At 45.5% G+C, this 27,125-nt stretch overlaps 1 protein-coding gene across 1 annotated transcript in view; it reads right to left on the reverse strand.

Annotated features, from left to right (window-relative positions):
• The window catches only part of HOMER2 (homer scaffold protein 2), a 65,904-nt gene extending 39,681 nt beyond the window's left edge, over nt 1–26,223 (reverse strand). The window contains exons 1-2 of the mRNA XM_049812557.1: nt 25,981–26,223; nt 807–963 (exon numbers count right to left, since the gene is read on the reverse strand). Of these exons, the coding sequence (XP_049668514.1) occupies nt 807–963; nt 25,981–26,075 (252 nt within the window). The 5' untranslated portion in view covers nt 26,076–26,223. The remainder of the gene's footprint in view (nt 1–806; nt 964–25,980) is intronic.
• Between the last annotated feature and the right edge of the window lie 902 nt (nt 26,224–27,125).

The raw sequence follows: 27,125 nt of genomic DNA on the forward strand, positions 1-27,125 counted from the left end.
TACTCCGTGGTTTGTGCTTTGGCAGAAATGACTGATGATTTTTGCACATGAGTGAAATGTTTTAACTTATACCTCTGACTGGGGTCTGCTAGGGGAAAGTGGTCACCTTACAAGTTACTTTGGAGGGACTAATCAGAGGGATCAATCTAGTATGTAATAAAACCCATTGTCTGAGCAATCCATTCAATCCGACCGATTGGGATTCTTACAGGAAATACTTCAGCACACTATCTGGTAATGCAAAAAAAATGCAAAACAAAGTAAGAAAAAAAGAGGGGGTGGGAGGGAAGTCTTCATGCCTAATTTGTCACCTAAGGCTGATGAACTCCAGTGTGAAAGCTGAAGAAAGTCAAGTGCTAACCTGTAAATAGTTCAACCAGGCAAAAGTGAATATGCAGTTGGCATTTACATTAAAAGCTCTAGTCTGCACGAATCTGTCTCCTCATTCCCTTTAAAAAGAACATTTTCTTACCAAAAAGGCCTCAGCCTTATCTACGTAACACAGGTGGTGGTTTTAGATACTGTGCTACAGACTCAGTTTGGACACTTAAAGCTCTTGGCTCATTAAGATCATGAAGTCAAACCAGTCAGAGATAAAATCAATTAAGTTTGGCAAAATCACTTTTAAGGTGCCCTGTGTCTTTCCAATTATCCCTACAAGTGTCCGTTATGGATTTATATAAAACAAGTGAGTATTTATGACCTTAAGTGCTTAATGCGGCTCATCTATGTCTATCTTCAGCCCAGGCTGACAGTCACGATCCTCTCCGCACAGTAAACACACCAGGGTACCATCAGCCTCCTACCTTGGCTCCATCCACACTGATAATCCGATAGCTGTTTCTCGTGCTGTCATAGAAGTAGGAAACAGTTACAGCCTGCTTGCTTGCGGGAACCCAGTTCTTCTTCGTGCTGGGGTCAATTTGGAAGACATGGGCTCTGGTGGTGAAGATGGGCTGTTCTCTGGAATAGGGAGGGACAGGAGAAATGGATGCATGAGTCTGCGGAAGATGAAATGTCCCAGAAGCCCAGCCTTGACCAGGCATGTTGAAAGCACACGACAGAGAGCGCCTGGCAATCCCCCAAGTGAAAGGGCAGAGCAGTGACACTGCCGAGCCACAATCCAGCCCTGGGTACCTCTCCTTGGCATCGCTAAGTGACATTCAGCACCCTAAAGTTACTGCCGTAGCCCAGGAAGCATCGGCTTATTTCTCCCCATATACTAACTCGGTACCTGACTTTCCTCAAAACATTTATTTCCAGGAAAGGACACTCACATGCATTCTTCCTTTCCCCATCCACATATTTTGCCAAAAGCAACAACAAGCCCCCCACGGCTGGATTTCCTGCTGCTGCACATTCCTGTGAACCACTACCTACAATCAGGGTTCCTCTGCAGATACACCAAGGACTCCAGCGACCTACAGGCACACCATAATTACTGAAATATTAATCTCTGTCCTTAGAATCCCACTGTTCTGTGGATGTGTATGAAAATTTCATCAGATGCAAATCCAGTCAATCATCCTGGGGAGTGAGGGGGGAAAGAAACAGAACGAAAACCCTGTGTTGATATATACTGCCTTTCAGTTCAGCTCTCAGTGGATGACGTACTGCCCCTGACACCCCATTCCTAAACACCAGCCCCCCTCAGATGTTTTTTCTCATCAAGAAAATTGTGCACACAGTGGAGGAGTTTTGTTTAATATTCAACACGTGACAGTGCAAATCACATCTAAAAGCAGAGAAGATGCAGGACCGAAAGAACAAAACATGATACGCACAAAGTCATTTAGGTTGCAGATCATAATTAAGACTTTCTTAAAAGCCATAAAACTAAATTCACTTCCAACTATACCTTTAATCCAAATTTAGAAATATAAGTGAACTGTATATCAAGCTCTACTGTGCTTTTATATACGTTTTTATGCTTTTAGTTCTTAAATGCTACAGCATGTAACAGTCTATATTTAAGTGTACCTCTCAATATATTCTTATCGCATACAAAATATTATATCATGAATAGTTACACTTGGCAGAATTATGACAGGATTCAAAAGCAATTGTACTACAATAGAGTTACCGCCCAAAAATGTTTACCACATGGAAACTGAAAAGGCTGCCAGGCTGAATTTTGCACAAAGCAAGTGAAAAGAGGTAGGTGAAAGGCCAGAGAGATCTCTTGCTGTCATATGCTATTCTTTCCTATTCGTATAAATAATTCTATTATTCTCAGTCCCATAGTTTTGGAACTATGTTTTTTATTAAGATTTCTATAATCTTCAGCTCCTTGTATATCCACCAGGGCATTTTTAGAACAGAACAACTTCAGGTACTGTATATAGGAGCTGTATCAAACATCACACATGATCTTGACTGTTGCAGTTAAATTAAAATCAAGGGATTAAATTTACAAATATCAAACAGATGAAGCGATTTAACTCTAGAATGGAGTGAGCTTGCAAAGTCCAGCAAGGCCTCAGGAGGGAGAAAACGAAACAATGGTTTTCTCCTTGCAAGACATACGCAAAGTTTTACAGTTTTCCAGGGGCTGCCAGGCAGGTTGCTGGATGGACAGCTGTGCTGAACCCTGTAAAATACTTGTATGAGATAAACTGAAATTACAATGGGACTGTCATGTTACAGCTGTGAAAGAGTAACATTTGCTTCAGCTCTTCCTTACCAGTAGGTCACAGAACCTGACTCTCATTTCACACACTAAAATCGATACCATCCTCAGCTGGGAGGAAAGAAGGGGCAGGTCCCTGTAACATTTTTTAAATATTTCCATCATCCATTACACAGGATTACCAGCATAACGCCCACAAAGGTCATGGAGTTTGTTTGCCATAAGGAATGCAGGGAAGGGAAGTTTCCCCCAAGCTGCTTACTCTTTTACTCTAAAAATATATACTTTCCCGAGTGAAGAATAATTTTGAATCTATTTCACATTTTACTTAGCTCTACATTTTTAGTGGATTCTACTAATAACTGTTCTTGCTAATGGTAATATGACCTATATATTGCAGTCTAAACTTTCAGAAGTTTCCTTCATGCAAACCCATTCCACAAACAACTTTAACTTTGTTAACTCATCTTAACAATACCAGAAAACACTGTTAAAACTATACCTGGCCTCTCTGCAGCAGGAGCAGTAAGCATATAAAGTAAATCTGGAGATAATAAAAGTAGAATGACAGGAAAAAGCTATCTATCTCCATTTTTGCAGGAGTCTTGTAGCAGCTACTGTTGTCAACAGGAGCTGTATACATGCACCCAAGTGGATAAATTAATGGATAATGAAGCTCAGGACTTGAGACAGCCATCTATCCGTTCATGTGAGGCTTTTATTAAAAAGTAAAGACTATGTTTCTAATCCTTATGATTAGTAAACCCCCCAAAAGTGCATTTTGTCTTCCTGGATGCAAAGAGCAGCCCTATCGCTCACAGTGATAGTGTCCTAGTTGATAAATTATTAAAAAAAAGGAAATGCAACGTGTAAGTTTAAGCATTTTAACTCATCCAAGGTGAGCGAGCTGTTGGAACTTCCACTGAGACTCCAATTTGGAAGGGCTAGTTGGTTGCTCTCCATGTATGCCTTTGACCTTTCTGCTGTAGGTGCCTCTACAAGGCAGCAAAGCCCCAGGACTAATTTTTGACCCCCTGGAGCCGACGAAGCCCTCCAGGACACAACCTCTAGCAGGGCCCATGAGCCGGCACCGCTGGCACTGGGAGCTGGTGCCACCACGATTTCCCGCACACCACGGCGGGTCAGCAAAGCCAACAGCGTTGACAAACTCCAGTGGTGCAGCTTTATAATGGGGGGAGAAATACCCTCCTTCATTGCATCCCAAACTCCTTTGACCAGTGAAGCACAAGCAGGCAACTATAAAACTGTGGCACTCACTTTTCAAATGAAAATCTCAATTAGACACTTTTAAAACACTTACCACAGCCTTACAGAGCTCCAAATTGAGAAGGATTATTCTGCATTACTCACTTGCAACTTTTGACTTTCAAGAAAGCACTTTACCGATAGAGGAATGACTTAGTTTCCCAGGGTTTCTTTCCTTTTCATTTTATCAGAGATTTATCGAGTTTTATGCTTAAAACAACCGCAATGCTAACTTTAAATTCCCGCAGCGCATCCTGCATCGTTTGAGCCACTGTAAGCTGGTGGTTACATGAAACTGCCAGTTTGCCCAGGGAGGCAGGGAGCAGTGGTGCTGCCAGCCAGGCTGCGGACTCATGAATCAGAAGACAAAGAGAATTTATGAATGTTTAAAATGTCATGAATTTTAACCAAAGTTATTAATGATTGATTAAATACTCTTAAAAAAAAAATCTGTTTAAAAATCAATTTGACAGTAACATCCACTGTTTAGAGTAAAGCTGCTGGAAAAGTAGCAAATGGAGACCTAAATTATACCTAAGTTCTTTGTTTAATAATGCAGATTAAGACAGAAAATGCACTTTGATAAGTTTTTTTTATTATTAAATATGGCCAGCATGTATTATAAATATGATTGCAATTTTCAAGTCATGGTTTTGTGCATTTTAGTTGACTTTTAATTTCCATCCTTGTGTCATATGAGACAAATCTCAAGTAAAAAACAATCATTCTCCATTAATGTAGAAATATGTCATAAACTTTTTCTGAAGAATTTAAAAAGCAAACCCCAAGACTCTGGAGCTAACTAACTGGACCCACAGCTGTGTGAGATACAGTATCACTTTCTGGTTAATATACAACAATGCTAAATTTTACAAGTGTGTAGCTAGCTGCAAGCCCCTGACCCTGGACCCCAACCACGTGCAGGGCCACGTGGAGCCAGCTCCGGCTCCCAACAAGGCACTGATGAGATGAACACTTCTGTATTGGAGCAATCTTTTTGGTAGTAAATACACCACCACAGTGACTCATGTGGGTGCCTGCAGGATCAGCACCCAAGTTTTTGTAAACGTGCAACGTGTCCAGTGCACATCAGGTGGATACGCTGACCGAGCAGTAAATAGAACAAAGCAGCTCCTTTACTTGTTGTAGGGTCTGGAACATCAAACCTATTTGTGACAGGAGCTCTTGTACTCCACCAGAGGCAAAACCACTATTTGCATGTTTTGCTAAAACTTCCATTAACAGATCACATAAAATTTCTGGGATAAGGATTCCTAGTTTACAGGACAGGATTATTTGTTCTCTCCCCACACTAGTACTAGACAGCTTTGCATTAAATGCCTAATTTACCAACTGGAAAAAAATACATTTTTTTTAAGAGAGCATGTCCTCATATAGCTGCCATTTGGTGGAGGAATCACATGCCTGCAGACAGCGCGTCAGCATAGAGTTTTTGGTATGTGGTGCTTCCTGCTATAGGCCAGCGTCATGCACGCGCTGAGGTTTATACTGCCTGACAGCGCCAGCAGATCTACAGTGATTTGCTATAACAAGTATTAGATAATGAGAATCTTTCAAGAAGGAAGAAGAGTAGGCATGAACACAAAAACCTACATTGTGACATACCCCCCCATCACTGGTCATGATACAAAAATCTTATTTGCTAAATGCAACATGATAAACTTGGTGTCAATAGTTGTTTGGATTGAGTGTCGCTACTGCTGTCTGACAGTGCAACAAAAAGAATTAATCTTTTATGTATATCTTCACATGTAATGTAGTTCAGAGTGCCGTTTGTATTTATTCATGATAATTCAAAAATAAGCAACGTTGCTAAAAAGAGAAGTGCTGTTCCCACCCACGCCTCCCCTCCCCAGGCGTGGCCAGCTGTGCACTCACGGCTCTCCCAGCGGGCCACCTGACAGCTGCCTTCACCTCCTCTGCAAAAGCAGGAGGGCAACGATGCCTGCTCCCGAAGCCATGGAGCACTACCTGTGTGTGCCTCTGACTTCCCAAAAATGCAAGCACAGCTCCAAAGGCTAAGAGCGCGTTAGCGAGGCAAACTCACGCCTTTGGTCCTTTGGTCCCAAAAAAACCCCAAATAAATATATCCTGCCCCTTGAAAGCAGCAAGCTCTCCAGTCACTCCTCCAGGATCCCAGAAGTCACCAAATGTCCCCCTTCAGCTGGCAGCAGTGCCGGCACCGGGGGTCCCATGCCTTGGGGTCTGCAGCTGCCCTGCCAGGCTGCTGCTGCCTTGCCTTTCTAGATTCTACTGTTGCATGATGGCCCCCGAGTTCATGAATGGAGATTTTTCTTCTATTTGAAATACTCATCTCAATGAAAGTCCTGGCAAGTAGTGATGCCTAAAAATTACCTGTGAAAATACTGTTTCATTTACCCATAACTCTACTCACTTGTTCACACATGCACATCTCAAACTTTAAAAAACAACCAAGCCCTCTCCCCGAAACACCAAAATCCAAGTAAAGGCAGACCTCTGATGAAGGACGTAACTGCTGTGGGGAGAAGTTACAGTTCCTCCTCAGTTCATACACCAAATTAATCTTTGCTCAAAGCAAAAGAGAGAGTCTGCTATCCTCCAGCCTGTTACCTCTACATATTGAAGGCTTATACCACCTTGGATCAAATCTTTGGGGAAAGTAGAAAACCACATGAATTAGCTTCTCAGTGATGACCAAGTATGAAGCTGGAGGACACCTCCTCACCTAACCGCATGCACTCCAGTCAAGACAAGTGCATCCCCCTTACATTTGCCACAAACAAAGCAAATTTAGCTGCCTCAGCCCAATTCCCTGAGATACTGTAACCTCAATGTCCGTCGCTGCCCAGTTCATGGCTGGGGTCAGGGAGCAGGATGGCAGGCTGGGCCCATTCAGCATGGGCAATACGCAGAGCTGGGGAGAGGCGAATGCTAAACCTGCGCCTTTTACAGATGTGGTAGCAGCAAACCGGCATTATGAAAGCAGGCAGCTTGCTCCCTTCCCAGACTGGCATATGCTAATTAATCCAGATCATTCAGTTCTCATCAGCTGCAACAGGCAGGTTCTGGCATCGGCTGCCAATGTACACAACCAGCAAAAGTGAAGAGCCTGTTCCAACTTGCAAGAGTGCAAAACTCATAGCATGAAGCAAGCAGGTGGGTAATGGCTCCATTTTACACCTGAGGAAACAGCCATCGAGAGTGAGATGGCATTGCAGGATAACAGAGCCAGTAGCAAGGCCGGAAATAAAATTAAATCGCCTCATTTCCTCTCTGTAGCTTTGCTATCGCTATCATTGCAGGGCAGTTTTATACCACATCCTCTACCCAGGGAAGTTTTTGACTGCGTGAATTTAAAAGGCTAAATCAACAGCTTAATACTCACCACGCAACAAAAGAGACTATTGTAAAAATTAACAGTCTTTACACACCACAGAGAAGCTATCGGTGGTTTTAACAACTGCTCCTACACGATGTGGAAGAAGGTGGGACAGGATGCCAGCCCTGCAAACCACCCACCTGCAGCCAAGCACTGGTGGCTAGATGCGGGTCTGCCCAGAGCTGCTTGGCTCCACAGGCGTGGGCTGCTCCCCTTTGTCCTGCAGTGCAAACGGTCCTCCTCACGCAGGTACTTTCACAGCAAAAATTACTTGGAAGGATCAAGAAGCAACCCTGACCAATACAGGGCAGGAAGGGTGAGCGCAGAGAGAAGAGGGAAGCCTTACTATCTGTTGTACACGAGGGTTAGGAGAACTGGCCCAGAGCGATAGGCTGGGCTAGCAGGGGACAACTGCAGTCGGTTTTTGCTCTTCTTTTTTCTCTCTGTAAAAAAAATAAATAGGCAGGCACCCATTACACTGCATTTGTCGGTACTCTGCTAGCCAAGCCCTGCACTCCCGCACGGTGTTCCCTGCTGCAGGGTGGAACTGTGGGCACATAGAAGGGTACAGGGAACAACTTCTGAAAAACCCAGACCAGCAGGACAGAAATAACGCCATCCCTAAAAGAGAGAAAACAAGAAACAGCTATTTTTGAAATATAATTTACTCAAAGCCCTTCTTTTCAGTCTTTCATCTGCTGAAATTCCTATTTTGTAGGCAGACCAACCTCCTCACAATGAGGTTGAAAAGAAGTGCTGAATTTGGCAGCAGTGCTAATCGAGGGCAAGGTCGTGCAACTCATTCATATAACCACAGTCATGATTCTCTGGTGGCCACTTTATACTAGATTTGATATCAACTCACCTGCAGAAATATATGAAATTCATGCAAAAAATCCACTTTTTGGCTCTCTTCTTTTACAGGCATTATTATTTCAACAGACAGAATATAATTAGCAAAAGTGCTTCTCTCATGTGTAGGAAACATAATGGTTCCAGTTACTTATACAGAAAAAAAATAAGAAAAAAACCTAGCTAGCTAAAGAGGAATTTTCTGTTACAAGCACAGACATTAATTAAATTAATTTTTGATTTGCAGCTGAATAAGTCCAAAAGAATCAATCTTGAGGACAAAAGCTCTCAGTATGAAAATCATTGTAACATCTGTGAGGTCTCACAATACCATTATGCCCTTATGAAGTCAATGTACAAATTAAAAGGCTTATAACTTAGGCAGTGAAAAACTTCACACTTTATTTTTGGGCTATCTCCAGACGGCTATTAAGCTTTAGAGACACTGTGAATAAACACTCATACACAAGTGACAGGAACTGAGAGGACCCTGAACTATTCCTCCACAGGTAAGGTTATTTATTAGAAAAAAAAACAAGTCGAGGCATGTGTGTGTGTAAAACTGGTTGTGTTACTCTGATTATTTCAGAGATATTTCCTGAGAAGACAGCGAAAGAGGATCCATAAATTTGCGCCCTCGGTAATGTTTACATGGCCTCTCATTTGCATAGGCATAAATTCAAACCCTATTAAACTGAAAAAACCACTTGCACTCTGTTTACCCCTGGCACCCCTCCTACCCTAGTCGACAAACGAGGCCGCATCAGCACATAAACAGACCCCCAAAGCCTTCCTATGTCTTTGAATCGGTTAAAAATTACATCCTCTGGGTTCGCCCCAGCTCCAGTAGAGTTAATGCTTTTAGCACAGCCTCCTCTGTGGCACAATATTTGCATTGTAATATTTCAGCAAGAGATTGCCCTTATAAATTGAAAGTGTACGTCTTGGAGCAGGGAGCTCCAGTCTGCCCGAGAGGGAGAGCGGCCTCCCTCCGCGCCTCGCCGGCGGCCCTGGGCCCAGGAAACACGGCCTTTCTTACAGCTCGGGGGCTCTGGCGCACAGGCCTGGGTGCAAGCACCAAAACACACCCCACGCAGCATTTTACACGTCAGGAGCTGCTCTGGAAAGCTCTCGGCAAGACCCTCTGCTGCAGCACTGGGAGGCCTGGGCAGGAGGGACCCCAGAGGAGATCGTTGTTACGGTGGGCTGCGCAGGGCTGAGCCAGCCCAGGGAAGGCTCAGCTCACCCCCACAGGGCACAGGCGGGCCTCCGCTGCCGTCAGAGCGGCCCGACCGAACCCCGGCAAAACCACGGCTCTGTGCCACCGTGAATTTTCTCATGCACAGGTGAAGCACCACGGGGGTTGGCTGGTTTGTTTTGCATAGGAGAAATAAGGACCCAGTATACAGATCTGAACGGCGCCGCGCTCCTCGAGCGCCATCCAAAACCAAGAGGCCGTGCTCCTCAGAGCCCTCATCGCCCCACAAGCGCTGCCCTTGCTGGGGGAGATGAAGTGCCAGCAGCCCCGGTCCCTCCCGGGCCTCCTCAGCCTACCTCAGACACCACACGCATCTAGAGTTAGCATTGGTAAGAAGTGATCAAAGAAGAGAAAATAACATAGACAATTTTGGAGGAAGAGAGTAATTTATTTTGCATTTGTAAACCAGCAGGAGAATCCTTTAGCATGCTAGTGGAGTCTTTATCTTACTATTAATCCTCATCTTCTGTGTGGCAGGAGGCTGGGGATACTTTGAGGTTGCGTGTGCTATTCGGTGTTTATTTAAAAAATGAAAAGATTAAATATCAGAGGATATATGATCAAAATACATTGTACCTACAAACAGAAGATAGAAGTGAAAGACCACGTGTATGTTTGTGCAGGTAAAACCCACTGATACCACCAGGGCAGCATCTTTATGTTTAGGACTTTTTCTCCTCCCATGCTATAAGAATTTGCATGGCAGATGAGGTTATCTCTGCACAAAGGAATCTGAAAAGTTGATTTTAATCAGTAGCATAATCAAAGCCTCAATATTGGAAAATAATATGATTAAACACTCCATTATTTCAAATGCCACAGAACTAAGTGGATCCTTGGAGTGGAGTACTTTTGTGCACTAATCCATGCATGTAATTATCAATATGCTTTCCCATGCCCTATTCAAATGCTCTCCCCTGAGGCTTTTCTTCCACTTACACTAGGGGGAAAAAAAGCCAATGAGTTCAATTTAAAGAACAAGTTGTATAACTCTTTTTGATCTACTGCCTAAAGGATCAAATAAGGAATTCTACCAACCATAATGTCAGAAGCAAACGATAGGGCTTTGCTTGTCCCAGTGGCCCCCACCACCTGCAGGCAACTCAGGCAGGGCACGGTGCACGCCCTGTGCCGGTACACGCTGTGACCGGAGATGCTGCCAGAGCACCTGGACTAATAAAACACTCAGGTCTGAGTGCTTTAATAGACTGCAAGGAAAAGGGTGCCAACAGATGGTTTAATACAAGGATGCATGCCTTTAATGAAACTTAAGCATGTAAAAATTAAAAGCAATTAAAGAATAAGCAATTTACTCTGTAAGAGATTAGAAAGATGCAAACCAATGCCCGCACTGGGGTTTTGGTACATGTATCAACTTGCCCATGCTGAGAACAGCACTGGGCTGGCAACAGCACTGCCATGTTTAAATAGATTTGTTGCTACCAGCCTCCTTCTAGAGCAAACCATGTAGAAGACAAAAAAATAATAATAATAAAAAAAATCACCAAATGTAGTGAAGAGCACCAAAGACAGTGTGTTAAAAACAGCAAAGAGAGGTTCCCACACAAGCATATACCCCATGCTTGCAGCCAGGAACCCCACAGCTGCAGCTGGGAAAGGGCAAGGTGTTGGGCACAAATGAGCATGGCTAAAGCCAGTGCCATTCCCCACTCAACGCAGTTTAAATTAGACTATCTGGAAAAAAGCAGATTTCCATTTTCTGGCTATTTTAATAGACTAATAGAATCAACAGAGTATTCTGGTTGCTGCTAGCACACACGCAGCACCTCTCTAAGGAACTGGGGGACACGGTTCTTGAAACTAATGTATTTACTAGCAGCCAGTAAGATCATGGAATGACACATTTCTTCTGCTTCAAGTTAAAAATACAAAGGAAATTTCAAACATTTAGAAGTTAACATTATTCACTTTAATCTTTAAAAATATAACACCATCTGTTGCCATCAGATTTACAGTACAGATCTCAGATATGTACATTTATTTGTTGGTATAAAAAGCTGTCAGCAACCCCAGTGCAAAAGTGAAGATCCTCTGGTAATCTCCTGAGCTTCAAGAGAGAAAAACTACTAAATCTGAAAAACTTAAGCAACAGGTTATTCATGAGAAACACAGTATCTATAAAACAAACAAAAAAAAACTTTACTCCCCTTGCCACAAAACCCCCCATACCAGTAAAAACACAAAACTAAACCCCTACAACTTGCTAATACCGCAAACTGTGCATATTTGCAGGTAATATTGGGAGAAACTTATCCCAGAAATTCCTGAACCTCAACAGTCACCTATTTCGGTTCCCCACAGTTCTGCTCCCTTGGCACTTCCGATTTCTGCATGCCAATACCTCCAACTTTGTGGGTTATGCGAGGTACAGGTTATACGAGTTGTGGGCTATGGGAAGATTAAATTTCAAGTATCAGCATTTTTCATGCAATGCAGGGTCCATAACTACAGGCTATAATGCAAATATGCAAAAAAAATGACACTCATGTCAGCATCTGACACTCATGTCAGACTCAGAGTCTTAAAAATTAGTGTGGGCTGGCTGTAGAATAAACAAAACAGCACACATTCTTGTTATAAACTTATTATGCAAGATGAGTCCAGGTAATATGCAAAACCAAATAAAAAGTTCAAGTTATTTTCTGGATATGCATTAGCCATTACAAATCTAACCCAAATTTTAAGGCAGTAACATTCGTGAGCAGTCAGGCTAGGACACCCGCTAGCCAGGGCTAGCTTTGCAGGAGCGGTCAAAAGTCAGACCCCTTACAGTGTCAGAACATTAGTAATTTTGAAATAAAAAGGCCTTGACCTTTTTTTTAAAAAAAATATTCACTCTGCTGAAAAGCCACCTTATCACTTCTGAAGTCAAACAAGAAACCTTAGAAAAATAAAATCTTACCTGTATGATGCTAATGATCACATTTCTCATGTTTCTAACATTTAGCTTTTTGTGCCTTGGAAGTTAATACAACAGGAAAGGATTTAATAATAATTTTTTCCCCTGTGACATACTCTGTCCTGCTGGTATTTCTTGATGGAAAGACTGCAAGTAAATCTGGCTTTGCCTTATGAAATAAGGTCTACTAGACATAAAAATCCAATTAGTGCTACAAAAATTAAGGCATAAAATTTCCTCAGTCTCATTTACACCAATATAGACCCTTTTTTTTTTTTTTTCTTTCTGTCAAGGGTGAAGGACACAGCTGAATGATGGGATTTTTTCCATCTCATTTATATATTGATTGTAATAAGGCCAGACAGGTAGGCCTATACAAGTGCTGATTCTGTCAGCAGCCAAAGTTGCCAGGACTGTGAATATTGTCACTTATAGATTGATAAATGGACTACATGGACTAATTGTATTTCAGCATTTCTAGACAGATGGCAAATCTTACAGCCATATGGTGATTATTTCCACTGCGCTGAAAGTATATTAACACTTACCAAAATGTTTAAAGCGATGAGATGATCTAAAATAATTTTTCCATGAACTGGGATAAAAATGATGGGCTCGGGTGGGCCAGCACGCTGGGGCTGGGCTCTCTCCCAGGATTCCCATTCGGTGCAGGCTCGAGGGCCTGCGGGTATCACACAGTTATTGATGAAACCGGCTGTGTAGTGGGTCCTCAGCTGGAGTACAGCACTGTTGTGATAGCCAGGGGATAACATGCCTTGTGTTAGCTATTCTGCGTTGCCCTTATTTAGTTGCCACTATTTGCTGCTTGATATGCTGGCTACCCTATGAGTTGGCAGCACTGATAGAATCATGGAATGGGTTGGGTTGGAAAGGGCCTTAAAGATCATCTAGTTCCAACCCCCCTGCCATGGGCAGGGACACCTTCCACCAGAACAGGTTGCTCAAAGCCCCATCCAACCTGGCCTTGAACACTTCCAGGGATGGGGCATCCCCAACCTCTCTGGGCAACCTGTTCCAGTGCCTCACCACCCCCACAGTGAAGAGCTTCTTCCTTACATTTAATCTAAATCTTCCCTCTTTCAGTTTACAGCCATTACCCCTTGTCCTATCACTGCCTGCCCTTGTAAAAAGTCCCTCTCTGGCTTTGCTGTAGGCCCCCTCTAGGTACTGGAAGGCTGCTATAAAGTCTCCCCAGAGCCTTCTCTTCTCCAGGCTGAACAGCCCCAACTCGCTCAGCCTGTTTTCATAGCAGAGGTGCTCCAGCCCTCTGATCATCTTCGTGGCCCTCCTCTGGACTCGCCCCAACAGGTCCATGTCCTTCTTATGTTGGGGGCCCCAGAGCTGAACGCAGTACTCCAGGTGCGGTCTCACAAGAACGGAGTAAAGGGGGAGAATCACCTCCCTTGACCTGCTAGTTATGCTTTTTTTTTGATGCAGCCCAGGATACGGTTGGCTTTCTGGGCTGCAAGTGCACATTGCCGGGTCATGTTGACCTTCTTGTCAACCAACACTCCCAAGTCCCTCTCTGCAGGGCTGCTCTCAATCCACTCACTGCCCAGCCTGTATTTGTGCTTGGGATTGCCCTGACCCATGTGCAGGACCTTGCACTTGGCCTTGTTGAACTTCATGAGGTTCGCCCGGGCCCACCTCTCCAGCCTGTCAAGGTCCCTCTGGATGGCATCCCTTCCCTCAAGCGTGTCGACCGCACCACACAGCTCGGTGTCATCAGCAAACTTGCAGGGTGCGCTCAATCCCGCTGTCCCTGCTGCCAACAAAGATGTTAAACAGCACTGGTCCCTATACCAACCCCTGAGGAACACCACTCGTCACTGGTCTCTACATACATATACTTTCTTTTTCTGGTATTTTTTTTCTAAATCCTTCTCTGCTCTCTGGTTGCAAACACACTAAAGTTATTGTCCTATTTTTAAAGGTAGCCACATACCCAGACCTGGCACATGCAAATACAGTGGAGGACTGCCCAAACCATGGACAGTAGGGTCTGGAGTAGGACTATACATGCAGTATATACATTTAGCTGTCCCTATGTCTGCTCTTGAAAGAGGAATCAACTGCGAGAGGACAGAACTATGCTCCAGCAATCCTGTGAAACAAAACAAACTGGCTGGATGGCGATCAGAGGCTCATCCTGCTCACTGCCGACTGGATAAGTTCTGCAGTGCTACTTCAGCACAAAGCTGGTAGCTCATTGTATTTACCAAACGCAAACAAAGCACTCGATGGATAATACGTCAGGCTGATACACATCCCAGATGACGCAACCTGCTTATGGCTGTGTCCTTTACTAATACTTTTACTGTGGGCTTCGAACCTTTTATGAGATTTATGCAGCAGTGAATTCACCCTTCAAAACAATGGAAGAGTATATGCAGGAGACCCGATCCTCTTCTGCTCTAAGTTACTGCTTATTTATATCAAACAAATGTGAGCAAAATCAGCTTGTACGTTCTATCAGATTTTTATGCTAGAATAACTTCTATTATACAATTTAAATGATTTTTTTTTGCTTCATTTTCAGAACAAAATTATCAAGATTTATCTGTTTTAAAATAGGATTAAAAATCATGCCTTGTATTCCTCAGTAATTTGTTTTGAGCGCACTCTCATTGTAGGAGATTCTTTGCTAGTGGAAGCAGACACCTCCCTTGCTGGGGGAGGAAAAAGTTTGTGCACAGTTTCCCCTATTCGCCATAAGTAAATTATAACAAGCCAAGAGCTAGAAACTGCACTCTTCGTAGTCCCTGTGATCTAAAATTAGTGCCTGGTGTTAGTATGCAGAATGGATCAAGTACTCAGCCACTGAGGATAAGGTGCCAACTGGTGAGAAATTCTTACTATGCTTTTTGCACATTCACACTTTAGCACCCTAAGAATTAAATCCATCTGACTTGTAAGGCCTCTATTACAGATCTCTCCAAACACAGTTTTCTTTTAGGAAGCTTCACTACCCCTGAAAGGCAGCAAAAGAGCATTTCAGTTGCCCATTTCTCCCTAGACAACCCAGACTAGCCCCGTGTTTTTCCATGTGCCTCCCCAGCCAACGCTTTGACCCAGGCTCGGAGCTGCTGCCGCCCCGGGCACCGGCCAGGCTGCCCTCCCCGCAGGGAGCCGCGGCAGCTCCAACGTCACCGCAAGGGAAGGAGGAGTGCCAAAAGGCGACAGAAAAAGATAAGAAAGGGAGGAAAAGTAACATAGATCCAAGGTGCAAGGTTTGGAGCACCCTGTTTAACTCATGGAAATAAGCTGTTCTTTTAAGGAATAACAGGCAGCACTGAACCATCCCAAATCGTTCCCAGCGGTCGTGTGTCTATTTTCTCTTCTGGCCAATAATTCAGAGGTCATCCTGTAAAGCAGTTGACAAGCATAAGCTCTTTCCAGTACAACCTCATGTCACTCATGCTAATTTAACAGTTATTGGAAAGTGTGTTGCAAATCAATACAATGTTACTTTGATATTTCACGGGAGAAGCCTCACAGAGTTCCACAATATTGCTCTACCTCCTAAGGACAAGGATGCCAATTCATAAGGCAGGGAGGAAAGACCAAGCAGGGAATGCAAAGTGGATTAGATATTTTGATTCTGTTCCAAACTCTACGCTTAAAATATAAAGACTTTGGCAACTTCTCCCCCATAGAATTTGAAATGCTAATTTCTAACTCAATGGAGAAAAGTTTTTGCAAAAATCTGAACAATACGTATGCAGGATTACTGCTCCAAGACTAAAAAAGTCACAAGAGGCCTTCTCTGTAGAGGGAAAAGCAGGTAACCACAACCACAGGAGAGCTGTTTACCCTAGGCTTCACAAGGAGCTCGGTCCAGCTGAAGAAGGAAGCCCTCCCTACAGCCCTCTGCAAAACCACAGGCTTTGCAGAGAATTCTGGGGAGGCAAAGCAGGGAGAGAGAGAGATTGCTGGGAGCATCAGGCTGCATACGACTAAGTCCTTGAAAGCTGATGCATCTTCCATAATATACAATTTTGAAGGTCTCAAAAAACAGATGCTCAGAACTTTCTGTCCAGGGAACGACTTTGAGGATCACACGGAAACTTTAAAGATGTTATTTGTCCTTCAGATCTCTCAAAAGACAAAGTGGAATTTCACATTATGCACAAACACCCATTCACCTGCTCCAAAGCACAAAGGAAGGTGGAAAAGGCACAGAGGGGAAAGGAAACTTCCCCAAGAAGCATGGACTCACACACACTTCTGGATCCGCCTGGGAGGTGGTAAGCAGCCTCCCCATCTGCCCCCCAAATACCTCTCAAACCAACAGCTCCCTTTCTGGAACACGGGATCCGACCCTGGCTCCGCAGCTATTGTGTTTCATTGTAACTGAGATTAGAGACTCAAGCTTTTAATTGAATTTCATTGAATTTGGGTGGGCATAGCGAAGTGCCAAATCCCTGTTCTCAGTCAAGCCAGTTTCCGTTCCTCTTGAAAAGGACCTTAAACCAAATTAGACTCCTTTTTACATATTAGCATTTTTAGAAGATACCTTAAATACAAGTTTAGAAAGACCACCTCTATAAACAACAGGCAACAGAAAATTAGCTATCTCCTGTAACGGACTAAGCTGTCAAACACAAAATAAAATAATCATGAAAAGAGCGATATCTCATTCACCTGTGTGCTATAAAGTGTTAGGCAACTAGATCTCCTTTATTGTTTCATAGAAGAAAAAAATTCTACCTATCCCAGCTGGAGGAGAGGGGATTATTATGGCAATCATTGGATTACACATGCACATAAATAGAGTCCAAAGACGCTTTTATGTCCTCCTTGTATACTCAAGGGCAACGGTTGTGCTCTTGGGTGTATGTCGTGCCCGTGAGCACCTCCAGGCTGCCCTGTCTGGGCAGAAACCTCCTGGCAGGTCAGGGAAGAGTATTTCGGCTTTGGGGCTACCAGGGGTTTGGACAATGTGAAGGTGTAAGAGGTGGGGGCTCTACCTGGTGGGTCCGTACATAGGTACATCCTGGTTAGAGATGGGGCGATGCCAAGGCAGAGACAGGGGGACAACTACGCTGTTGCCATCTTTGCACCGGCATCTGAACTACCTACCAGAAGAGAGCTCCTGCCTTGTCTTTAGACATCACCATCTCTGAAATAAACAATAACAAAAGTGTCAGACTCTCCCCACGTTTCCCACGCATCCTCCAAGCAGCCCAGAGCCCCAGTGCAGCCCTGAGTGCTAGTTGGGAACATTTTGCACATCTCATCTCAGAGAATTTCTCCCGTTTTTTTCAAAGCTCTCATTGACAATTTTCAGTATCACAAAAAAGATCACATGTTCCCACTTAAACAACTGCAGGGAGACATTTTAGATGTGTGCAACAGATTTATAGCGGGAAGCCAGAATACAAAAGCTTGATAAAACCAGGGAATGAAACAAAGGTAACAACAAAGCGTTGCTGTTACAGTTTACAGAGCAACTCACCAAAAGCAAAGAACTTGAGTCAGTCACTGCAACGCAATTAATATGAAGGAGAGACAGTGTGCATCTTGAAGTACTATGTTTTCAAAAGGAAAAGCCTTGCTGAATACTCCCAGCTCTGGCTACACTACCTGTCCTTCTTCCAGGGATGAAAAAGTAATGAATACTGAAAATAAGATGCTCACACCTCCACATAATAAAATTAACATTTGCCTTCAGAGCCATGCAAGATTTAATCCCCCCCACCCCCCCCCAAAAAAAATACAGTGTTCCATATCTGAGGAGAATCTACTGCAAAGTGTTACGCAGAGGCAAACAACAAGTATTTATACAGTAAGTACTCATACACATGTCGTGGTTTAACCCCAGCCAGCAACCAAGCACCACGCAGCCGCTCACTCACTCCCCCCCATCCAGTGGGATGGGGGAGGAAATCGGGAGAAAAAAAAAAGCAAAACTCCTGGGTTGAGATAAGAACGGTTTAATAGAACAGAAGAGAAGAAACTAATAATGATAATGATAACACTAATAAAATGACAACAGTAGTAATAAAAGGATTGGAATGTACAAATGATGCGCAGGGCAATAGCTCACCACCCGCCGACCGACACCCCGCCAGTCCCCGAGTGGCGATTCACTGCCCCCTCACTTACCAGTTCCTAAACTAGATGGGACGTCCCATGGTATGGAATACACCGTTGGCCAGTTTGGGTCAGCTGCCCCGGCTGTGTCCTGTGCCAACTTCTTATGCCCTGGCTGGGCATGAGAAGCTGAAAAATCCTTGACTTTAGTCTAAACAATACTGAGCAACAACTGAAAACATCAGTGTTATCAACATTCTTCGCATACTGAACCCAAAACACAGCACTGTACCAGCTACTAGGAAGACAGTTAACTCTATCCCAGCTGAAACCAGGACACACACCATTTCACAGTCCACAAGGAAGGATCCTCAGTACAACTAGAAGCAGCTCTAGGAAAAAATATTGTACAAGCTGGCTACATGTTTTTAAACATTTTCCATAGAGGCCTTTGCTGTCTTGCTGCATTGATGTACGAAACCTCGCCTGATAAGAATGCAGTTGCAGGACTTCTATTACTGTAATGCAAATGCTAACGGGGAACAACACCTAGCAGCTCCAGAGGGCTCTCTGAGGCCCCTTGATGCGTAGGCAGAAAAGTGCAACTTCTACAGAAAATTTCTTTTTGAATTGCAGCAGGGTTTGCATTTCTAAATCCTGTAGGCTGCAGTGAAACTTCCAGACAGAAAGAAAACACGTTGTCACTTCAGAAATTCTTACAATCTTGCATTTTGATAAGCCACGTCAAATAAATAAAATCAGACTAGTGCGTAAGGGAGGCAGGAAAGGAGGATGCGTTGCCACTGAAGTGAACAAGCTTTGAACAGTAACCAGCAGTCACTTCTGCTCACACCTCCATTGCCAGGCCCTCTTTCCCCTGTGTCAAATCTGCTCGCTCTTCTCCATGATAAAGCCACAGTTGTTGTGCAGCTAAAGCTCCCAGCCTTGCCAGCCTTCAACATGAAGCCCACAAATCCTGAAACACCTACACAGCAGAGCCTCCTGCTCCCCTATGAGTCATTAAGCAGGCTGTCCCGCTTGGTGATGTCATCCAGCAATATCCTTTTTTTTTTTTTCTTTTTTTTTAAACAAATCCTAAAATGCCTTGAGCATCAATTATTTAAAATATTATCTTCATTTTAATCCTGACCCCAGTGGCAAAATTACCATTACGAAGCATTTCCAAGTGATGCAAGAGGGTCCAATAGCCTCTAATAGTAGCTGCGTCAATGAGGAGTAAGCAGCCAGCTACTCATGTCACACATGAGCTAAGCACAGAGCATCCAAGCCAGCAGCAGCGGGCAGATTTCTCTTACAAACAGGCAGAGAGCAGCTAGGATGTGTCATCAAAAATACAATCAAAGATCAACTGCATCATCCAGTCTCATCTTGTACATTTTGCATGAGTATGTATTACACAACCCCTACTCACACCATCTCTAACCTGTGCTGAATGATGCGTGGCTATGGCACAGCAGTAACCTTCCCTGATACTAATGGTCTATTCCCTACCTAATTGCTCTTGCCATTAAAAGTCCTTCTTTAATGCACAAGCTTAAATGCTTTCTGTCTTCGTTTGAAGACAGTGCCCTTGTCACATTCTGAGATTTAATAACAGGATTTTCAGCTATTTACAGTTTGTAGCTTAATTATCAGAGAAACATAGTTGAAATATGTTCCCCTAAGCACATTTACACCCTAAAGAGCCACAACAAAAACACCGTATAAACAAGTCGCACACTGTATTTGCAGTGCACAAAAGTGCACAGACATGATGGACAGCATTCACGGTGAAAGCAGGCAGAGATGCGAGATGTGACTGTGTAGCAGCCTTCAGGACCAAGGACCTTCCCACTCTGCACACACCCTATCACAAAGTCAACAGGACAACCAACAGCTGATTCAAAATGCTTACCCGTCCTTGAATATATGTTCATGGGTGAGGCTATTTATTGTAGGCACTGGATTAATAGAGCCAAATGAATACACAGCACTGCAGAAAATCTAGATGCAAAACCAGGCTGATGCCCTTGCTCTCGAGTTCTCAGCAAACTCGTTGCTCCTCTCTGCCTGTTTCAGTCATGCTGGGAATATCCTTGAACAGTTTAAGACACTTTGTCAGATCTTGAATCAGTTAAAACTACTGTCAGTTTAAAGGAACTGAACATCAAATAATTCATTTTAACATTTCAAATGATGTCTTTGTTATCAGGAGACCTACTCACCATCCTCTTTTCAAAAAGAAAGAAGGGCTTGAGGGACATCCCAACTTTGTGGAGGATATTTTATTTTTAAGTTTTTTCTCAAGTGATAATCAAATTAACAGTGGTAATTAATTAGGTTAGTAGCTGAGAGCAACTAGACTATGATCACTCTCTTAGCATTAAGTTTCCTTTCTGTTCACTCCTTCTACAGCATTGTCTGCGTGAGCGAATTTTGGTGAAATTTGCACCAGGGCACTCAAACTAGTTGTGGTATTGGCAGATTTTTCCTATTGTAATTTGCTGAATTTATCTCTAGCAGACCCTATGATCTTTTTCATAACCCACTGTGCCTTTCATGCCAATCACTCCATCATTTCTTTCTGCTACTCTTTTATTAGCTTGTTTTGTAATTTCCCCCAATCCCAGGTTTTCCTTGACGCTTATTCACACAGGATATTTTTGCCCAAATTCAGTTACGCGCATCTATCTGCACTGTTATGATCTCCTCTCATAATTGTGTGAGAGGCGACAAGGTCTCTTACCTGATGGTAGACTTGGATGAAACACTCCAACATTACAAGTTTGTTCACTCACTTGAATGCAATCACACCAAAATCCTAAGCATACACAAATCCTTATGACGATCTAGCTATTTGCTCTTTTTTTTCTCTTCCTCCCACCCCACCAAGCTCCCTCCCTCTCTAACCTTACTTAAATTGTGTTAAATATAAGAAAGGAACTACATATAGCAAATTTTATACATACTGTTGAGGCCAACAGAGTTTTCCATCCATTTCAGTGAACCTAACATACTACTCCAGAACTCAAAGTTCTCTGGACCTGACTTTTCCACTGGGTTTTGTACAGACACCTGTATCTATCTGTACACAGAGACACCAAATTCTCCAAATCAGAACAGCAGCCGTTTATATCCACTCTGCAAAATGGGAATACCTACATAAGGAACCAAGGCTGTGAAGAATCAAGCATCCCCAGCCAGCTGCTTCAAAAAATCATGAGATTAACAGCCTCAGCATCTATCAAATCTCAGTCCCTTTCTTTGAACACCAACACCATCACCAGTTGGATGATGCCTGACATACACTGCCCCCCCCCCCCCCCCCAAGCTGTGCTAGGAACTGAACTGAAGCTGCTAACCTTAAAACCTCAAAAAAGAGTCCCTGAGCTCACAGTACCAACCCAGCTGCGTTTGGGCGTATGTTCGTACCAGCCCTGCTTTGAGGGGCAGTGGCTTTGCAGCGAAAGCTGGGTGCCATTATCTGCCCACCACTCCTGGCATCCCAGGATGTCCCCTTCCCTCATGGACAGATGGCTCGGCCAAACTTTGGAGGGAGCCGGCGCGAGACTCCCGTGGATTTCAGCGGGAGCTGGACGACAGCCAAGGTGAATTTCCTCCTCAACATGCAATTCCCCGCTATGGAGCTTCTTAGGCGAAGCTTATCACCATGGTATCTAAAGTACTGCTGGTACCGGGAAAGGCCAGCTTGAACACCATCCAAAATTAATGTCTTCCTATAACACTAGCTTCATCACATCATCTGCTTTCTTCACCTTCTTCTTTCCTCGTGCTCCCATTTGTTTGCCTTCTACTCCCCAAATAAAGCCGTATGTTGGCCGATGGATGTTACTATTGCCAACAGCAGAAGGCAAGAGTGCAAGACAGACATCCCTGATTCTCTTAAATGTCACTGCATAATAAAAACATTACATATGACTGCTCTCAGAAATATAGGCCCCCAACTGCACCTTTTCATGAAAATATTACAGGAGGGGCAGAGTTTTGTTCATGAGTCCAGTCTCCTTAAGATGATGTTACTTCATTGCTTGATCCAGCCTTGAAAACTCACCTTTTTCCACCTTCCTGGAGGAAGGCGTGGGCCCAGAGCCCACCTGGGGGAGGTATGGATGGATCCCAGCCAGATAGGACTAGCATACCACATTAGCCCCTGTGGAAGCAGCACAGAGAAGCCATCTCATATCAGCCAAGAGAAGTGTGTGCTATGAGCTGGTTCATTATTAACCTGTATAGCACACACTACTAGATTGTTGTACAGCTTTCTGCAATAATTTCTAACACTCAGAGGCCTGATTTTCATTTGGATATGATTTATAAAACAGATTTTAAATTCAATTTTATTGCTAGAGGGTATTTAAATTAGTTGAGTTTTAATCCAACAGATAATATAAATAACAGCTTCAGGAGCAGTGAAGTGATTTACAGGTCTAATCCAAACTGGATACTTGTCACATGCCTCATAACAAGAAATATTTTGTAACAGAGATAAGGCAATACTAAAGAAATGAAAATAGTAGAAGAATTTAAGCACAGATGAAGCAGCTATCCAATACCTCCTTAAATCATCTAGTAACTTAACCCGAAGCTTTTTTATAACTGGAAAGTTAGCTTAGACTGCTTAAATTGAGGTCAAATTGAATCAGACCACAGCTATTAGATGAGTAGGTACAGCTCACTAAAATCAGAGCCACAGACAAGCGAGCCACTTTCTTGGTTGTGTTAGCCCTTGGCTTGCAACGCCAAGAGACAAATCAGGTGGTATTTTCAAAGATTTCTACAGCTGGAAATGTGTTACATTATGGTTTTCAAATAGCTAAAGTTCAAGCTCTGAGACTATTGAGATAACAGCAGTTATCAGATAGGCTGGGTGGACGAAAGTGGTGATTTAGGAAAAGATTTGTTCCCTTTAAAGTAAATATTCATCCAGCAAGATCCTTAACAGTGCGTTGACCCAAAGACAATGGTTTTCAGCCAGCAGGAACCTTCACATTGACTTTAACGGGCACTGGAGCAGATTTTTTTTTTTCTGTCTGGACACTTCTTTTTTTTTTTTTACAGCATTGTTTTCACATCCCCTGAATTACAGGCATTAATTTTTATTAAACATGTAAGCTACTTTTGTAAAACTTTACACTACCTTGCTGCCTAGTAAGCTGAACTAAAACAACAGTTTAAATAGCTCAGTTCACAGCTAATAAGCAATTTAAATAGCTTTACTGAGCTCAAGTAGCTATATCAGGTTTCATAGCACCATCAGTCACTGCCAAATCCATAGGCGGCATTTAAATCAATCATTAGCAATGGTCACCCCCAGGAAAAAAAAGAAAAAAAAAAAAGGAAAAAAAATATTTTAAGAGCTAAGCATCAAGTTATTGTCACAATTTCTGTGAGAACGTGCCCCATACGCGACACAAAAAACGTGCCCAGGAAGCAAATCCCACTGGAAGGCCTGGGACAAAATATATTCTTTCAAGTAAGAAAGACTGAGCTCTGTACTCTGACCACAACCTGCTTCACAAAGACAGGTAAGTACAGAGGTGGCCATTTCACAGAAGGAAAAGCTGGAGCATGCAGAGGTGAAGGATTTGCCAGCAGAGATGGAACAGGGAGGAACCTGGGGGCGTTGCTCCTGTGTCACACGTGCTAAGCCATGGCTGCAACAACACTGTCACAAACATACTACCAAGTTCTCTGTCAGAAAGGTGAATGGGAAGCGAGACACTGGCAAAACATATATCCAAAACCACCTTGTCTGCACTCTGTACAGAGTGTACGAGCGTATACCACCCACGCCGAAACCCTGGGAATGAATGACGCTGGGAGTTTGATCTCACGTGCACTGGCATAAGACTGAAATAACTTGAGGTGAAACACATTAAATCAGGATATTGAATGAGACCGGTGAACGTGTCTCACACCTGTAGAAGTCTGCATGACCCAACACAGCATATGTAGGTAGCAGCACAGACACGAGCACAAGCAGAGCACTCAAAAAAAAGCCTTCAAGTGCTTCGCAGCTTGAGCAGCTCTGGAGGCAGAGCAGGACCACGTCAAGCCCAGAGCTACGACTGACTTCCAGAAGGGGGTGGGGGACCACTGCGACCTTCCCCTCAGTTCTCTTCAAGCCACAGCTAAGCTTTTCAGCTAAACTGATCTACCAGTGTGGAAACGGTTAAAAATATTAACAAAAATATTTGCCTTTAGAGATGCCCAGGTAAAATGACAGAGGCAACTTTCCCTTGGATGGATGTTTCTGACCATCCTGGGCTCAGCGGGGCAGCGCTGCTCCAGCCAGGTTTTGATGCTTCTTTCTCCAACCCCAAGGACAGGTTCTGGTTTACTTTCCAGTGGAACTTCACACAATTAAGAAGCAGACGAGCCCCTCGTAATCCCGAAGCGAAACACAGGGAGATACTTAGCTCTTATTCCTCCCTCTGCCCCTGTACTTCTACTCAGTACTCCTGGGTATCAAATTCGGACACATGCGTGGCATTTTAATTCATTATTTATCCACGTTGTCTCAAATTATGTAACTTCAAGAATAATAAACAAATCTATAGTGTGAGTATGCATAGTTGGAAGCAGCATGAGGAAGCTCAGAAACTGGAGAATGATTCCTTGCCACAGGGGGCTGAGGAGAAGCAAGGAAGAGAAAAGGTGTAAGAGAACATAATAGGATAAAAATAAAGCAAATTAAATGTGTGGGTTTGGAATCCCCCAAGACATTCTGGTCGAGAGGATCTCAAACCTATATATAGTTCAAGACAAAAGCACAACCGTAGCCTCTGTTTCCTGACACTTAGTTCACAAACCGCTCTAATGCCAGCATTTGGCTTTTGTCCCCTCATTAAAGTTAGAGGATAGGAAAAATGCAGGACTGATTTTTGGAAAGACCAAGATGAATTCCCCAAGAGGCCATCACATGTTAGCAGAGACTTCTGGCATGTTAAAAAAAACACAGCACGGCGGGGGGGGGGGGGGGGGGCGGCGGGGTGAATATTTACAGAAATTAGCGAACAACTGGCACAGTTCAGGCAAGTTTATTGTGTGCCTCCAGCAGCCGAGCGCTCTCGCTGAACCAGAGCACGGAACATCTGACAATGAACTCGCGGCTCACACCGGCGCGCACATCCCGCCGCTTCCCCGCGAGGGACCGGACCCCCGGCCCCGCATCAGCCTCCCCCGGGCCGCGACGCCCCCAGCTCCTCCCCGCTCATTCCAGCGGGGATTTTGCCACCGGTAAGGCGCCCGGGGTGTTCTTCCTCCGCTGCCTGCCCGCTCCGCCGGTGGCTCGGGCGGGAGCCTCCCCGCCGCCGCGCCGAGCGGGCGGTAAATGATTAATTACGTTATAAAACGCCGGGTTTGGGGAGCGCTCGCAGGGCGGCCGGGCTCTCCCAGCGCAGCGCTTCGCGGCGGCCGGGCGCACCTGCGGCGGGGCCGGGGCCGGGGCGGGAGGCGGCGCCCACGCGTGGGTCGGGGCGCGGGGCCGGGGCGGGGGGGTCGGGGCGGAGGCGGTGCCCACGCGGGGCCGGGGCGGGACGCGGCGCCCACGCGGGGGTCGGCGCCCACACGTGGCCGGGGCCCGGCGGACTCACCCCATGTCTCGGCACCTTTCGGCGGCGGCGGCGGCACCCCCGGGCGGCTCCCCGCGCTCGGCGGCCAGCGGCGGCCGCGTCCCCACTTCGCACATGCGGCCGCCCCGGCCCCGGCACCGGCCCCGGCTGGCTGCGGCTGCACGGCGGCGGCGAGGCGTCCTGCTCCTCCTCCTCCTCCTCCTCCTCCCGCCGCCGCCTCCCTCCCCCCTTACATAACCTCCCTCCCGGGCGGCGGCGGCACCGAGCAGCCTCCCGCGGCACCCGCCGCCCTGCCAGGAGGCAGCGCGGGGGCGGCGGGGCGGGGCGGGGCGGGGCGGGACGGGCGCGCCCCCGGGGCCCCTCCGCTCCCCGCCCCGGGCCCCGGCAAGAGGCGGCGGCGAAAGTCGCCCTGCGGCCGTTCGTGCCCCGCGTGGGGGACCGGGAAGCCCCGGCGGAAGGCTTCAGCATCGCGGGGCGGGGCGGGGGGGGGAGGCGGCGAGAAAACTTCGGGTGAAGTTGTGGGGGCGCCCCCCGAGCGGCCCCGCCCGCTGCCGCTGCCGTGCAGCCCCGACGGCGCGGGGGGCGCAGCCCGGACCGGTGGCCCCGGACATGCTCCTGCCCGGACCGGATTCCCCGGGAGATCGGCCGCTTCGCGACCGGCTCTCCCGGGACCGGCTGTCCCCAGCCCGGCTTGTCCCGCAGCGGGAGCGCGCCCCGCCGACAGCCCCGTCTCCGCGGCGCGGGCACGGCTGCGGTCCGAGAGCGGATCCCGGGGCCGCCCTGCCGAGCCCGGGGCGATGTCGCCGCCGAGGGCTGTCTGGCGGAACACGAGCAGGCGACGCTCTCCCGCTCTCAAGCCCTCCCCGCCTCTCCTCCGCGCTTTAGAGCCCGTTTTCCCAGGGAAATGAAGACCGTTTGTGCGTGCTTCCCCCCATCCCAAGGAGCTTTAGAGCCGCTGGGCAATTTCAGCCCCATCTGGGCAACGGGGCCTGGCAGGCTCAGCCCCACAGCCCCCATCATCTGGGTCTCGCATCCAGCCACCACCCACCCTGCCGCTCAACCCAGAAGTGCAAATTGCATCAGGAGGACTGACTCTCAGCGCCCCCAGTCTGTGCCAGACGTGGTCCCAAAGCTGGCATTTCCCTGTAGGTTTCACGAAAATAAAG

The sequence above is a fragment of the Accipiter gentilis genome, chromosome 10 (assembly GCF_929443795.1).
Source record: "Accipiter gentilis chromosome 10, bAccGen1.1, whole genome shotgun sequence".
Classification (NCBI taxonomy): Eukaryota; Metazoa; Chordata; class Aves; order Accipitriformes; family Accipitridae; genus Astur; species Astur gentilis.